The sequence below is a fragment of the Columba livia genome, chromosome 4, assembly GCF_036013475.1.
Source record: "Columba livia isolate bColLiv1 breed racing homer chromosome 4, bColLiv1.pat.W.v2, whole genome shotgun sequence".
Taxonomy (NCBI): domain Eukaryota; kingdom Metazoa; phylum Chordata; class Aves; order Columbiformes; family Columbidae; genus Columba; species Columba livia.
Window position 1 is genome coordinate 139,148 of NC_088605.1, and position 14,263 is coordinate 153,410.

At 61.8% G+C, this 14,263-nt stretch overlaps 1 protein-coding gene across 7 annotated transcripts; it reads right to left on the reverse strand.

The window, feature by feature from the left end:
* Positions 1-296: 296 nt before the first annotated feature.
* LOC135579296 (uncharacterized) lies at positions 297-12,193 on the reverse strand. Of its 7 annotated transcripts, none has more exons than XM_065060030.1 (16): positions 12,064-12,193; positions 5,918-9,054; positions 5,491-5,733; positions 4,165-4,786; positions 3,934-4,028; positions 3,714-3,805; positions 3,442-3,580; positions 3,086-3,277; positions 2,717-2,848; positions 2,437-2,514; positions 1,988-2,152; positions 1,714-1,835; positions 1,333-1,398; positions 1,084-1,222; positions 795-933; positions 297-510 (listed from the first exon to the last, which is right to left on the reverse strand). In XM_065060030.1, exons 2-16 carry the CDS (start codon positions 6,290-6,292, stop codon positions 386-388), a joined length of 2,724 nt encoding a protein of 907 aa, XP_064916102.1. In that variant the 5' UTR covers positions 6,293-9,054; positions 12,064-12,193; the 3' UTR covers positions 297-385. The 7 variants fall into 7 exon arrangements, with proteins under 7 accessions (XP_064916102.1, XP_064916103.1, XP_064916104.1 ...); XM_065060031.1 differs by lacking the exon at positions 12,064-12,193 and having other exon boundaries at positions 5,918-8,433; positions 8,872-11,789; XM_065060032.1 differs by lacking the exon at positions 12,064-12,193 and having other exon boundaries at positions 3,086-3,274; positions 5,918-11,789.
* Positions 12,194-14,263: the final 2,070 nt, after the last annotated feature.

Genomic DNA, 14,263 nt, shown 5'->3' on the forward strand with positions numbered 1-14,263 from the left:
CTTGCACAGCCCCCTGGTTCCCCCCTCACCCCGTCCCCCCAGTTAGTCCCAGGGGTGTTTCTGAAGCCCATGGACACATCAGCCCCACCCGGGGGCAGGATGGGCCTCTGCTGGCTCTGCCCTGGTGCCCACTGGTTTGCTCCCCGTGCTCCTTCTGGGGGGGCCTGGATACCAACTGGATCCACCTGGGCACCCCCAAAGCGCCTTTTTAGCACTTATTTTTCTCCTGAAAAAGCAAACACAGCGGGGCTTTCTGCCATCCTGCCCCAGGGACTCCTCTCAGACCACACCGGTGCTTGGTTTCCCATCGCCATTTATTGCAGCCGCTGCCTGCTCAGTGCCCGGGGCGGTGGGACCGGGGCCGGGACCCCGTCCTGCCCGGCTGTCAGGGGGTTGGTTCACGGCGGGGGGGCGGGATGGGCGGCAGCAGCTGCGGTGCCAGGGTGAAGCGTCTGGGAGACGAGACTGGTAGGTGCTGCAGCACGGCTGATCTCAGCGAGGAGCGGGTGCCTGGGGGCGAGGGGCAGGGTCAGCCACAGACACCCACCAACAGGGTCCTGCCCCCACCCTGAAGCACACAGGCTGTTGTCCCACACTGCCCAGCACCACCCCCCATGTGCCCCCAGCTCCCTCCAGCTCCACCACGAGGACCGGCTGCCCCAGCAGCCAGTGCTGCCCCCACAGCCCAGCCCAGACCCCAGACCCCCCTCCCACCCCGCCCAGCTGTGGGCACAGACCCGTCCCCCCAGACAGCGGGGTGTCCTCTGCCCCCCGGTGCCCTGACAGGGCCATACTTGGCCGGTTCCTGGAGGTCGGGGTGTCTGGGGTGGCCCTTGGCATTGTGGGCAGCTGAGAGCCCCCCATCATGGAGAGCTGCTCGTCCTGCTGGTTCCCATCAGTGCCGTCCTGGCCCGACAGCTGCATCGCGTCCTTCTGGGAAGGGGAGAGCGTGTGACCCAAACACGGGGCCCCGTTCCGCATCCCCCAGCAACCCTCCCCCAGCCAGCTCTCCCCGGGGAAACTGAGGCACAGATGGATCCCCCCACAGGCTCAGATCCCCCTCCCCACCTCTGTCATCCCTACCTTGTTGGGGCTGCGGGCACTGGGTTTGGATGGCCGTGGGGTGCTGGGCGGTTTGGGCTGGAAACGCGGGGGCGTGACGGTGTGTTGGCCTCCGCAGCTCCGCGGAACAGTGGGGTATCTACACTCGCCCGTCCGCTCCCTGTGGGACAGGACATGGGGGTGCTCAGTGCCCGGCAGGTGGCACCCCGTGTGTCACTCGACGCCAGGAGGGGTCGGGGGGTGCTCCATGTTCAGGGGGCAGTTACTCACGGTCCAGGTGCCAGCATGTTGAGGAGCCGGTCGCAGGACAGGCAATGGAAACCGGGCAGCAGCTGCCTGGAGGGGGGAGAAAAGGGCTGGGGAGCTCCTGGGGGGCACAGCCCCACCTGCACACCTGCCACAAAACGCCTCTGCACCCACCCCCCAAGACTGGTTCAGGAGGGCTCCTCCCGCACGTGCCCCCTCATTGTGCCGCCTCTATCGCTGGGAAGCTGCAGCTGGCAGGAGCACAAGGCACAGCCACTTGCTCAGCATCCCCAGGGGCGCTGCCCACATGGCTCCCACGCCAGGTACCACACCGGCACGAGCCGGGACAGCCAGCAGGAACAGGGCCAGCACTGCCAAAGCCACCACTGTCCCCATCGCACTCACTTCCTAATCCCAGCGGCATCGTCACGCTCTGCCTGCAGCGCCTTCTCCTGGAGCTGCCCGCTGAGGCTCTTCCACCGCTCCTCCTGCTGCTGCCGGAACGCCCCCAGCTCCCGGCGGTCCAGCTGTGGACGGGTGACACCCTCAGCCAGCTACCCCAGGATGGGACATGGCGGTCCCCTGGGGCACAGCCGGGAGGGGGGACCCTCGCAAGGATGCTGCCTTAGGCTGCCAGGCCCCAAGGTGCCAGTTCTGCGTGGAGGGGACGAGCCCTCACCTTGCAGTCCATCTGTCTCTGCAGCTCTCGCTGGAACTGGTGCCAGCCCTTCTCCTGGCCCGTCACCTGGCTCGTCACCTCCTCCATCATCTTGGTCAGCCGCTCCTCGCACGCCTCAAGCTGGCTGCGACTGACTTTGTCAGCCAGGGAGGCTTTGTCTGCTTTCTAGCAACGGGGAAAGGCAGGAGAGCGGTGGGGACAGGATGCAGGGACAACGGGAGAGGGAGAAGTGGCTACGTGGTCCTGTTCACCCCATCACCCCCGTGGCGTTGGTCCCACCAGCCGAAGGGACTCGGGGCCACAGAGGGACCTGGCAAGGGACCCGCAGCCGGGCTGGAAATCCTCCCTCCCCCTGGCTGGTTCTGCCAGCCAGCACCCAAGGGACAAGGGGTGTTTGTCACCCTGCCTGGGACACCCTTGGCTGGCACCAGGGCCCCTCGAGCCCGTACCTCATCGATTCCCAGCACCAGCATCTCCTCCTTGTCTGCTTGCTTCTTCTCCAGCCTCCCCAGGGCCTGGGACAGAGCCTTCCAAGGCAGACAGCAGCCCGTGATGCCACGGCAGGGTCGGAGCTGCCCCCCGGCCAGCCGAGCACCCCCTGCCTCCCCACCCCATCAGAAACCTCCAGGAAAGGCATGGGGAAGCTGTGCAGGGCTGCGAGCAGGGTGGCAGGGGGACAGACCCCTTGGGGTCCCAGCCTGGGCTCTCCTGCGGGTTACAGCCACCCACCTTGATGTCATTCTGCTTCTGCTGACGATCCTGCTGGAGGTTTGCAAGGGCCGAGCTCAACTTCTCATAGTCCTTTTGTAGCTGCATGATGCTGGCCTGGAGGCACTTGAGTTGCTCGTCCTGCTGCAGGGACTAAGAGGACAAGGCGGTGCTGAGCAAGGGGGTGGCTGCCCCTCGGGGACAGACCCAGGGTATTTTGGCTGGTGGCCACAGGCCCTCAGTGCAAGCAGGACATTTGCTCCAAGGCTTTAGTTCCCTTCCGTGCTGCTGACTCTCACAAGCCAATTAGGGGGGCAGCGAGGGGCTCCCCCATGTTGAAATGTCTGAGGGGTCCTGGCAGCTCAAGCCCCCTACACCACATCTCCTTACCTGTCTCCTCCACTTCGGATGACTCTCCACCTTGCCGCCCGCCTTCTGGACCAGGGACTCCACCTGCTCCTCGAGCTTCTCGCAGCGCTGGAGGAGTTTCCCCAGCAGCACCCTGGTGTCCGGGCTGCAGAAGTGGCACCCTGCGTGTTCGTGTCCCCCGCTCTGCGCCGTCGTCCTCGGCTCGTCCACCTGCTGGCAGGGGAGGAGGAATCAGCTCTGAGCCGGGCTGGATGCCGCCCACAAGCCCAGGTGCCGTGGAGGCTCCATGGCCCCGTCCAGCCAGGGGACGTGGCCGGGACCCCGCCAGGACCCCCCCCGAGCCAGCGGGGGCTGGGAGCGCTGCCCCCGGGCCTCACCTCTGCCTGCAGCTGCTGCGCTGCCTCCATCACCAACTTATTCACGTACTTGGCCGCAAACTGCTCCAGCTCGGCCTGGGTTGGCTCCTGCTGCTTCCCCAGCTCCTTGCGCTCTGCCTTGACCTTCTGTCCCTTGGGCCTGGACAGCGAGACAGGGGCAGGGGCAGGCTTAGCCTTCGTGGGGGTGTCCCTCGGCCCCCAAACTGGGATGTTCCCAGACCCCAGGCTCCCTCACAGCCCTGCAGGTAGGAAACCCTCTCCCATCCTTTTACCGTGGCTGTTGGGTCATCTGGCCACTGCCGTCTGCTTTCCTACCGGCTCCAGACCCCCTCGTCTTTCTGGGAGCATCCTCCACCTTGCTGATCTGGGAACGGCAGTGGGGGGGGTGAGGGCACAGCCCCCTGTGTCATTCTGGCACGGGGAGCCTTCAGCTGCCCCCTCCCTGCCCAAACTGCTGTCCCCACAGCCCCTCGGGGACTGCTGCCGGCTCACCTTCTCCTTCTCCCCGTGGAGGGCCCTGGCCATGTCCTGCAGGAAGGACACCTGGCACCTGAGGTCGGCCAGGATGCTGGTGATGCTCTGCCGGCCTAGAGGGACATGGTGCAAGGGGATGTGCTGTCGGTGAGGGGGTCTCACCCGTGGGGCCAGGCTCTGAGCATGACGAGCCCCTGACCCAGGGTGTCCCCACACCAAACAACCCCGCCAGCCCCCCCGTGCTCTCACCTCCCTTTGGGAAGAGCCGGCGCACGTCCTCAAGATCTGTGCTTTCTGCTTTTGTAGATTTAAGCTGCTCCACCTGTTCCTTCAGACCAGCGCAGAGCTGGCCGAGCTGCCCAACCTGTGACAGCACCTCCCGCATCTCCGACTCGTAGCTTGAGGTGCTGGTGGAGCCCCAGGGCTTGGCCGGCTCTTGGGCATCCCCTGGGATGGTGGCTTTGGAGCTGGAGGACCCAGGCTGCACCCCAGGGGTGGTGGTGTGGGTCCCAGGGGATCCTGCCTGCATCCCCGCGGTGCTGGCCTGGGCATCAGGGGCCCCTGGTTGTGTCCCCAGGGAGGTGCTGGCCTGGGTGCCCGGGGATCCTGGCTGCATCCCCGGGGTGGTGGCGTTGGCACCAATAGACCTCTTGTGAATGGAGGGAGCGCCTGACAACTTCACAGGGGTCGCTGGTTGCCCCTGTATCCCTGTTTGCATCCCTGGGGAGCCAGACCCTGCAGTCCCCTTGCTGGTCTCCATCCCAGGCTGTGTCCCACGTCCCTTTGGCTCCAGTGCTGAGCTCCTCCTGGCCTGGCTGTCCATGGCCACCTGGGTGGGCTCAGCGGGGGCAGACTGGCCCCCACCACCCTCCTGGGAAGAAGAGGCAAAAGGCAGCAGGTTTACTGGCAGCTGGGCAGCCTAGAGGACAGACCCCAGAACCCCCCGCCATGTCCCCAGTCCCCGTCCCCAAACCACCATCTTGCATGGCCAGACTCGTGTTGAAAACGAGAGCCCAAATGCAAAGTGATCACGGGGTCAGCCCGGCCATGGAACCAGAGGGATGGGATCCCCAGGGATGGAACCCCCAGCATCACTGCCCAGCACCCCAGCCCACAGGCTGTGCCCCGAGGCAGGAGGGCTGGTGTCCCCGAGGGAGCGGGGGACGCAGCCGCCTCCTGTCCCTGCGCAGCCCGGCAGCGTCCCGGGGCTTCCCCTGGAGCTGGGCGAGGAGAGGGACACCCGCTCAGATGTGGGAGCGGGATTTAAAGAGTATCCCCGAGTGAACTGGGGCACGAGGCAGAGGGACGCTGGGCAGGGCTGTGCCTGGGGGCCGCGGCTGAATTGCATGGGCAGAACTTTATCTCCCCTCCTGCCCCTCCCACGGTTCTGTTTTGAGGGCTCTCTAGTTCAAAAGTGCCTTAGCAACTCCTGGGACACCCTTCCCATCTTCCCTCCTGCTGCCCTTCACGCTGGTGACACCGATGGCCGTGGGGCAGGGGCACAGTGTGACAGGGCAGCAGGAGCGGGGAGGGACGAGGGCCCAGCTCCCTCCCGGGGCACCAGGGGATGCTCACCAGGCCAAGCGTCTCCTGGATCTCCTGGATGTCCTCCGCCAGGCCGGAATGCGCCTCCTGCAGGGCATGCATGTCCTCTGCCAGGCCGACATGCGCCTCCTTCACCTCCTGGATGTCCTGTTCCAGGCCAGAATGCGCCTCCTGCATGGCCTCCTTCATCTCCCGCACGTCCTGTTCCAGGCTGGACTGCGCCTCCTTAAACTTGCTGATCTCCTCCCACAGGTCCTGGAGCGAAGCCCTTTTCTGGGAGAGCGGGTGGGGGGTGAGCCCAGGGGAGGGTCCCTGGGGACCTGGGCCCCGCTGTGCTCTGCTGCGGGAGCTCGGGCTTAACCCAGCCCTTGGGCTGAGGGCGGCACGACGGCAGCGCGGAGCCCGGAGGAGGGGGCGTCTCGTGGGGGAGCACCCAGGGACCAGCAAGAGCATCTACCTTGGGGACATCTCTCTTCTCCTCTTCCGTTGTTTTTGGCATGGCCTCCTTGGCCACGGAGGAGACCTTGGAGTTGCTCCCGGTCCCATCCAGCGTGTCCTTCTCATCCAGCTGCTGCTTTGGTTTCCAGAGGTGCTGCCCTGTGCCCAGGGCTCCATCCTCCTCCTTCTCCTGGCCAGGCTGGGCCTTGCTGTCCTGATCCTTTGCCAGGCCGGGGGTCAGGCTCTGCCCTGGCTCCAGGACAGACAGCTCCTGCTGGCCCAGCTGCCCGATGATGGCCTCAAGCAATTTGTGCAGTGCCACCAAGTCGACAACCCCCAAATGGGGTGTCCCCATGGCGGCGTTCAGCATCTCCAGCAGTCCACGTGTGGCCATCGCTGCTGCTCTGCCCGAAAACACTGAACTGGATGTGGGAAGACGGGAGCTCTTCTGTCCGGAGATGATGTTGGAGGGATGGGCAGCCAGCAGCCTTTCTCCTCCTCCTTCTTGCCACAGAAAGTGATCCAGTCACCGAACAGATCCAAGTGCCAAAAGCAATCCGAGTGATGAAAGTGATCCAGTCGCCAAACAGATCCAAGTTCCGAAAGTGATAAAACCACCAACAGCAGTTCAACCACCAGAAGTGGTTCAACCACCAGTAGCGATCCTACCACCAAAAGTGGTGCAACCACCAATAGCGATCCCACCACGAAAGCGATCCAACTGCCAAAATGAGTCCACCACCACAGTGATCCCACCACGGCAAGTGATCCCACCACGGCCAGTGACCAAATGGGCGAGGGGCACAGGTGACAGGGGACAATATAGTGTCTCTGTTGCCTGGCAACAGCCGCCCCAGGAGCCAGCGGGCGCCGCCCTGGTCCTTTGTGATGAAGTCACCCACGGGATGGGAGATGCTGAGGCTCCCTCCTGCCTTTCCCACTTTACCACCTACAATGCAGCTGGTGACACCTCAAATGCTGTGGCAGGTCACTGCAGCCCGTGCCCAGATTCAAAGTACAATCAGACAGGTCATGGGGAATGAAATCTCATTTCACTCAATTAAATACCCTCAGTTTTAATTGCAGAGAGAATGGCTTTATCCGTGTTGTGCACTAAATGAAACTCTCCCGACGTCTCACCCTTTCCTTTCCCCACGGCACAGTTGGCCTCGGAGGCGATTCCCCTTGGTGGCAGATGGGCAGCGACTGGCTCACGAGTGCACCAGCACTGGGAACCTGGGCTGAAAACAAGGTCAAAGTGCCTGGTTTAGGACGCCTTTCCCTGCGGTTCATCAAGCAGAAGGGTGTCTTTTGAGAGGGAGCTGTTCTGAAGGGATTTCTTCTGCCTCTCTTGACCGTTGGCATGAGCCAGCGGCTGCTGACCAGGAAATGTGCTCATCGCTTGCTCCCTCAAGAACACTGCTCTGGCCTTTGCAGCTGGAACGACATAAACCAGAGGATGTTTCCTGTCACCTCTGCAAGAAGGTGGTTCAAATGCAAAGGCTGATCTTGCCCGTAAGCAGCACAAACTGCTCTAGAGACAGCTCTTTGCTGGGGATGGAGCTGCGAGAGAGGTTCTCCAGCTGGCACGGCTGCCTCCCTTTTGAAACACGGGCAATCTTGTGCTGGGAGTCCCGTCCCTCAGCCTCATGGCTCTGACATCTCCTCTGATGCTTCAGAAACGCTGCTGCTAGCTACACAGCCATTGCAAGATCCTTTTGCACTGCGAACTGAAGCTGCTCCATCGCTGAAAGGGAGACCCCAACACAGAAAGCAGGGCTGCCATGATTCCTCTGAGAGTGAACCCCACATCCCAAAGAAAGCCGGTCCTTGGAGATGGCCAAGTTTGGAGCAGCGCTGTCACACGTGAGCTGCGAGTCACACAAGGAAGAGTTCCAGGGGACGGAGCGTGTCCCCAGATGGTTTTTGCCAGCGCTGACTGAGGAAGAGGCGTCCTGTCCAGGGACCTCTGCACAGACATCTCCAGGCAGAGCAAGACACCGGGGGGCAACAGCCCCTCTCAAACCCCAGTTTTGCACCCCAAGTGGCCACACGGCAATGGGCAAGCGTTCATCCCGGGCCAGAGATGCTGGCTCCAGAAGTCATGGCTTGCTCCTGGGAGGGTCTTCTTGTGTCAGAACCTCCTGTGTTTCGCCACGCATTTTTCACTGTCAATGACTTTCATTTCTTTTCCCTCTACGCTCTCCTCCGGTTTTGCCGTGGAGAGCAGATGCCAACAGTCTATTCCAGCCTTACGGGATCTTGCAGACTTCTCCTTTGCTGTCTGTGGTGCTGGTGATTGCCTTCTGCTGCCCCTGGTTCATGTTGAAGATTAATTCCTGGCAGACGCGGTTGGTGCTGCTGAGCAACACTCTTGGCTTTGTGCTAGTGCTCAGTAGGACACCGACAAGGAAGCAGGTGTCAAAAACCTCTCGGTTCTTGTGTTGAATGGTGTTGTGAGGAATCATTTAACTTCTCATTTTCATCGTGAGCTCCTGGGGTTTTTGGCAAGACTGGCCTCAAAAAGGGCCGGGTCTGTCCGGGGGGGAGGTGGGGAGGGCACTAAATTCAGCTCAGTGCTCAGAAAGCAGGGGCTGTGCCGGGAACCGCGAGGGGCCCGGCCAGCGCCTCGTGTCCCGGGGGCCCTGCCTGACTTTCTGTGTCCTAATGGGGTGCGAAGTGGAGCAGGGGACAGGGAGCCGGGTGAAGAGGGTCCTGAGGGACCCCAAAACTCTCCCCACCCATCGTGCTGGTCCTCATTGCATCACCTCATCCCTGCCCGGGGCAGCTGGCATCAGAGCAGTGTCCCCTCCCCAAACCCGCTGCACCCCAGCGCTCTAAGCACCCTGGATGGTCCAAACTGTCCTTCGCAGCCCGAGCTGGCCCTGCCTGGGCTGGAGATCCTCCCCAGGCAGCCCCCACGTTCTGGGGGTGCCACCCAGACCCTGCAGCGCTGGGTACCCCAATACCCACCAGAGCTCGGCTTCGAGCATCCCCTGGTGCGGGATGCAGCCAGATCTTCAGTGATGGGGAGTTGGCAGGTTGGGACTCCAAAAACCATCCATGGCCGATCTGACACCCCCGCAGATGTGCACCCCCAGCAACACACCGGCCACGCCGCCCAACTTCCCCGACGCTCTGGCCACGTTCTCCAAGCTGCGAACCCCCGAGAGCCACAGAGCAGCATCAGCCCCATCACCTCCATGGCCTGTGCCCCCAGGAGCTTCAGTCCCTACTGGGCTTCCTCACCCACAACCCCCAGCCCGCCTGGCTGCCCCCTCCTCACCCACCGCCCACGGCCTCCACCACCCCCTGCCCCCCAGAAAGCCACGGCCACCATGGACAGCCAGAGACCAGACTGGGTTGGCGGAGGTGGGGGGGTCAGGGGGGTCCCGGGCCAGGGTGTTGGGAGCGGGGGCTCCCCTGAGAATCGCACTGGAACAATTTTCTAGGTATTATTTCTAGGGTGGGGGGCACACACTGCTGGGGAGGGCACTGGCCCTTGAGAGCCTCTAGATGGTCTTTTCTCCCCTCATTTTTTAAAAATATATATTTAATATATATAAATCTAGAGAGAAGGAGCAGCAGCACAGGGGTGGGTGCTGGGTGGGGGGGGTTTCTTAACGCCCCCTCCCACCAGCATCGCTGCAGCGTGGCGGGAGAGCGAAGGGGACGCAAATAACGAAGAAATCAATGGCCAGAGGCAGCTGTCGGCACCCAGGTCATGGCTATGGGGGCACCCTGGATTGGGGGCACACAGCCGCTGGGCGCCCTGCCTCTGCATGTCCCAGACCCCTGATGAAGCCCCCAAAGCAATCCCCTCCTCCGGCTCCCATTACCCTTTGTCCTATCATTGTTTGCCCCCGAGAAGAGCCTGGCTCCATCCTCATGGCACTCACCCTTTATATATTTATAAACATTAATGAGGTCCCCCCTTAGTCTCCTCTTCTCCAAACTAAAGAGCCCCAGCTCCCTCAGCCTTTCTTCATAAGGGAGATGCTCCACTCCCTTAATCATCTTCGTTGCCCTACGCTGGACCCTCTCCAGCAGTTCCCTGTCCTTCTGGAACTGAGGGGCCCACAACTGGACACAATATTCCAGATGCGGTCTCACCAGGGCGGAGCAGAGGGGAAGGAGGACCTCTCTCCACCTACTAGCCACCCCCCTTCTAATACACCCCAGGATGCCATTGGCCTTCCTGGCCACAAGGGCACAGGGCTGGCTCATGGTCATCCTGTTGTCCACCAGGACCCCCAGGTCCCTTTCCCCTACACTGCTCTCTAATACGTAATTTCCCAACCTATACTGGAACCTGGGGTTGTTCCTGCCCAGGTGCAGGACTCTACACTTGCCCTTGTCAAATTTCATCAGGTTATTCCCCGCCCAACTCTCCAGCCTGTCCAGGTCTCTGGATGGCAGCACAGCCTTCTGGCGTGTCAGCCACCCCTCCCAGCTTGGTGTCATCAGCAAACTTGCCGATAGTGCACTCTATTCCCTCGTCCAAATCGTTAATGAATATACTGAATAACATTGGCCCCAGCGCTGTCCCCTGAGGCACTGCACTGGATACTGGCCTCCAGCTGGACTCCGCACCATTGACTACCGCTCTCTGGCTTCTCTCCTTAAGCCAGTTTGCAACCCACCTCACTGCTCTATTGTCTAGACGAAGCTGTTCCATTACTTTCCCAGGGACAGAGGTGAGGCTGACCGGTCTCTAATTACCCGGGTCCTCCTTCTTGCCCTTTTTGAAGACTGCAGTGACATTTGCTTTCCTCCAATCCTCGGGCACCTCCCCCGTTTCCCAAGACTTGGCAAAGATGACGGAGAGCGGTCCAGCAGTGACTTCAGCCGGCTCCCTCAGCACCCGCGGGTGCATCCCGTCCGGACCCGTGGATTTATGGATGTCCAGACTATTTAATTGCTCCCTAACCCAGTCCTCATCGACTAAAGCAAACTCCTCCACTGACCTGGCTTCATCCGGGGTCTCAGGGGTACAGGGCTCCCCAGGACGGCCTCCGGCAGAGTAGACAGAGACAAAGAAGGCATTCAGGAATTCTGCCTCCTCTGTATCTTCTGCCACCAGGGCACCCACCCCGTTCATCAGTGGGCCTACATTGCCTCTGGTGTTAGTTTTATCTGCTATGTATTTGAAAAAGTTCTTTTTGCTGTCCTTGACCCCTCTCGCCAGCTGTAATTCTAGGGGGCCTTGGCTATCCTAGCTGCCTTCCTGCATCCTCTAACAGCAGCCTTATATTCCTACCAAGTGGCCAGCCCCTGCCTCCATGACCTGCAAACTCTCCTCTTCTGCTTGAGCATACCCAACAGGTCCCTGTTCAACCACGCAGGCCTCCTGGCTCCCTTCCTTGACTCCCTTCGTGTGGGGATGCTCTGATCCTGAGCGTGGAAGAAGCAATCTCTGAATGCAACCCAGCTATCTCGGGCCCCTTTTCCTTCAAGCAGTCTTGCCCGTGGGATTTCCCCCAGCAATTGCTTGAAAAGGCCAAAGTTACCCCTGCTAAAGTCCAGGGCTGCAATTCTACTTGCTGTTCTGTTCCTGCCACACAAGATGCTGAACTCCACCTTCTCGTGGTCACTGCAGCCCAGGCAGCCCTCAACCTTTCCTGCTTCGACCAGACCCTCCTTGCTAGCGAGGATGAGATCCAGCAGTGCACCTCTCCCAGTCGGCTCCTCCACCACCTGCATGAGGCGGTTCTCACCGATGCACGGCAGGAACCTCCTGGACTGTGGCTGGCTGGCTGAACGGTCCTTCCAGCAAACACCAGGGAACTTAAAATCCCCCACAACAACCAGGGCCTGTGACCGTGAGGCCGCTCTCAGCTGCCCATAGAAGGCCTCATCAGCTTCCTCAGCCTGATCTGGTGGCCTGTAACAGACGCCCACAGCAGTGTCACCCCTGCCAGCCTGCCCCTTGATCCTGACCCATACACTCTCAACTCGCTCCTCATCCGCTCCTGGGCAGAATTTAGTACACTGTAGCTGCTCTCTCACATAGAGAGCAACTCCACCACCACGCCTGGCTGGCCTGTCTTTACTTCATTTGATGAGGTTAGTTGTAATCGTTTAGTTTCTCGCTGACAACACGTCTCTTAATTATTAGTTAAATGCAAACCAAGCTCTCAGCTCCTAAACAACGTGTTACTTAACCTTCCGTCTCCCTCTTGTCGTGCAGAAGGAGCTAAAAGGTGAAAAACGTCCCCTCACCGCGCAGGCGGTCAGAAAGCATTTCCCTCACGTCAACCGGTTCCTGAGGGCTGCATCTTGTAGAACTTCACCGCAGCGTACGCTGACTCGGCAGCTTCTCTTCAAAAGCGGGAACAGAAAACAGGGACAGGCACCTGAAAAAACAAGGCAGAGAACAGAGCAGCTGGGAACACCGTGTCATTCGCACGTGCACGTCCCACAAGCCCCCGAGCGTGGGGGGGCTCCCCGAGGAAAACAAAGCGGGGGCAGCGCCCCAAACAGCCGCAGCCCCCGGCCCGCAGGCCGGCAGCCGCCCCCCGGCACGGCACCGCTTCCGGCCGACCCGAGAAGGGAGCCGTTCGTGCCGGCCGGTATCGACACCCCCCTTTTCCAGGCAGCTCGGAGAACTCCCTTTGCCAGCGTTGTCCTGGTACGTTCCCCTCGTCCGGCTGCTCTTGTCTGTACCCCGTGTGCACTATCAAGACAGTTTTCTAGGCACGTTTCCCATTGCCTCGTTCGCACAGAGCTTCTAAATTCGCTCTTACCTGTTCGTCCGATCTCGACAGAGCGCGTCAGCTCCTCGCGCCGCGAGGCGCCGCTGCTCTCCCGTCGCCGGTGACGGCTCCTTTGGACCCTAATTCTGATCGGGCTATTAATCTCCTATTAATTGCTTATCCTCTTTGTTACAGTTCCCTGACGTTGGCTGGAGGACACGGCCACCTGGGCTCAGAGACGCGGCTTCCGTACCGGTCTCTGTCCTCTCGGTGGCTGGTTTTACAGCGGCGCCTGCCAATTTATTGCCAGTTTCCTGAGCAGCGTTTCCCTTCTAAGGCCCGTTGCAACGCGTGACGGCAACTCTCCTAGCAACAGCACAGCTTCCAGCAACCGGAGCATCACGTTTAATCTGCCTCCCTTGTGCCGTTAATACACTTTATTCTTTTCAAACGGCTTCAAGGGCCCGCACCCTTCAAGAAACCTGCTTAGAATCAGTGCAGCTACTAATCTTCTTCTCTTTGCGTAACTCTACAGCTCACGCGAGAGCAATTGCTTCAGCTTTCTGGGCAGAAGTCCCTGGAGGTAAAGCTTTAGCTTCCCTTACCTGCTGGGCGGTCGGCACCGCACGCCCGGCTTCACGTACCCCTCGCTTTACGCAAAGCTGCTCCCATCGCTGACCCGGGAGGCTTCGGCATCCTCCAGCGGCCGGTCCCTTCAATCCGCTTCTGCTGTTGCCGAGCAACCGCGGGCCACCGACTGCCAGACGGATCCACTGAGGAAAGAAGCCGCGCCGACAACGTTAGCAGGAGCAATATTTACGTCATTAAACGTTTAAGGAGGCACCGAGGGAGGGATGTCGTTTGCACACCAATGGGGACCTGACCCCCGTCGGGGGGACGGACACCGGCACGCACAGACCCGACCGCGAACCCCCGCGGCTCGATCGGCGTCTCTGCCCCCCCCCTTGCCGTGCGCTGCAGTACCCGAGTTTCGCCACAGGGCGGCAGCACCGAGGCGCGCCGCGGCACCGCGTTGGGGCGGCCGGGTGCAGTACCGCGCTTTGCCCACAGGACGGCGCCACTGAGACCCGCCGCGGCAGCCCCGGGCGAGCGCTCGTGCCGCGTTTCGCGGGAATCCCGCCAAAAAAAACCCAAAAAACAAACGCGACCAAACAAAAAAGCGCACAGAGAGAGCCGCGGCGCGAGAGCCGCGCCCGCAGGACACGGAACCCGCCGGGGCTCGCCCCGAGCTCCCGCCGAAGCGGCGCCCCGCTCGCCACGCCACCCAGCCCGCCCGCAACCGCGCCTTAGCTCTGCTTGTAACCGTCCCCGCGACCGACGGGGGCTGCGCCGCTCCCGGAGGGGCTGCCGCACCGGGCACGGGCGCTGCGCCGGAGGGAGACGCGGCTCCGGACCGCACGCCTCCCAGCAGCTTCGCCAGCGCGGCCGTAAGGGCTGGGGGGGGGGGGAACCGGAACCGAACGCCTCCGCGCCGTGCCGCGCCGGCCCCTCCCGCTCCCCCCGTTCCAACGGCACGGTCACCCTCGCCGCTGCCGCACTCACCTGCCGCCTCTTTCGCCGCTCCGTTCCCCTCGCGCTCCCCCGCCGTCCCGCCGGGCTCCGCGGGCACCGACAGCCGCCGCGCCCCGGAGACGCCCGCGGCGGGAGGT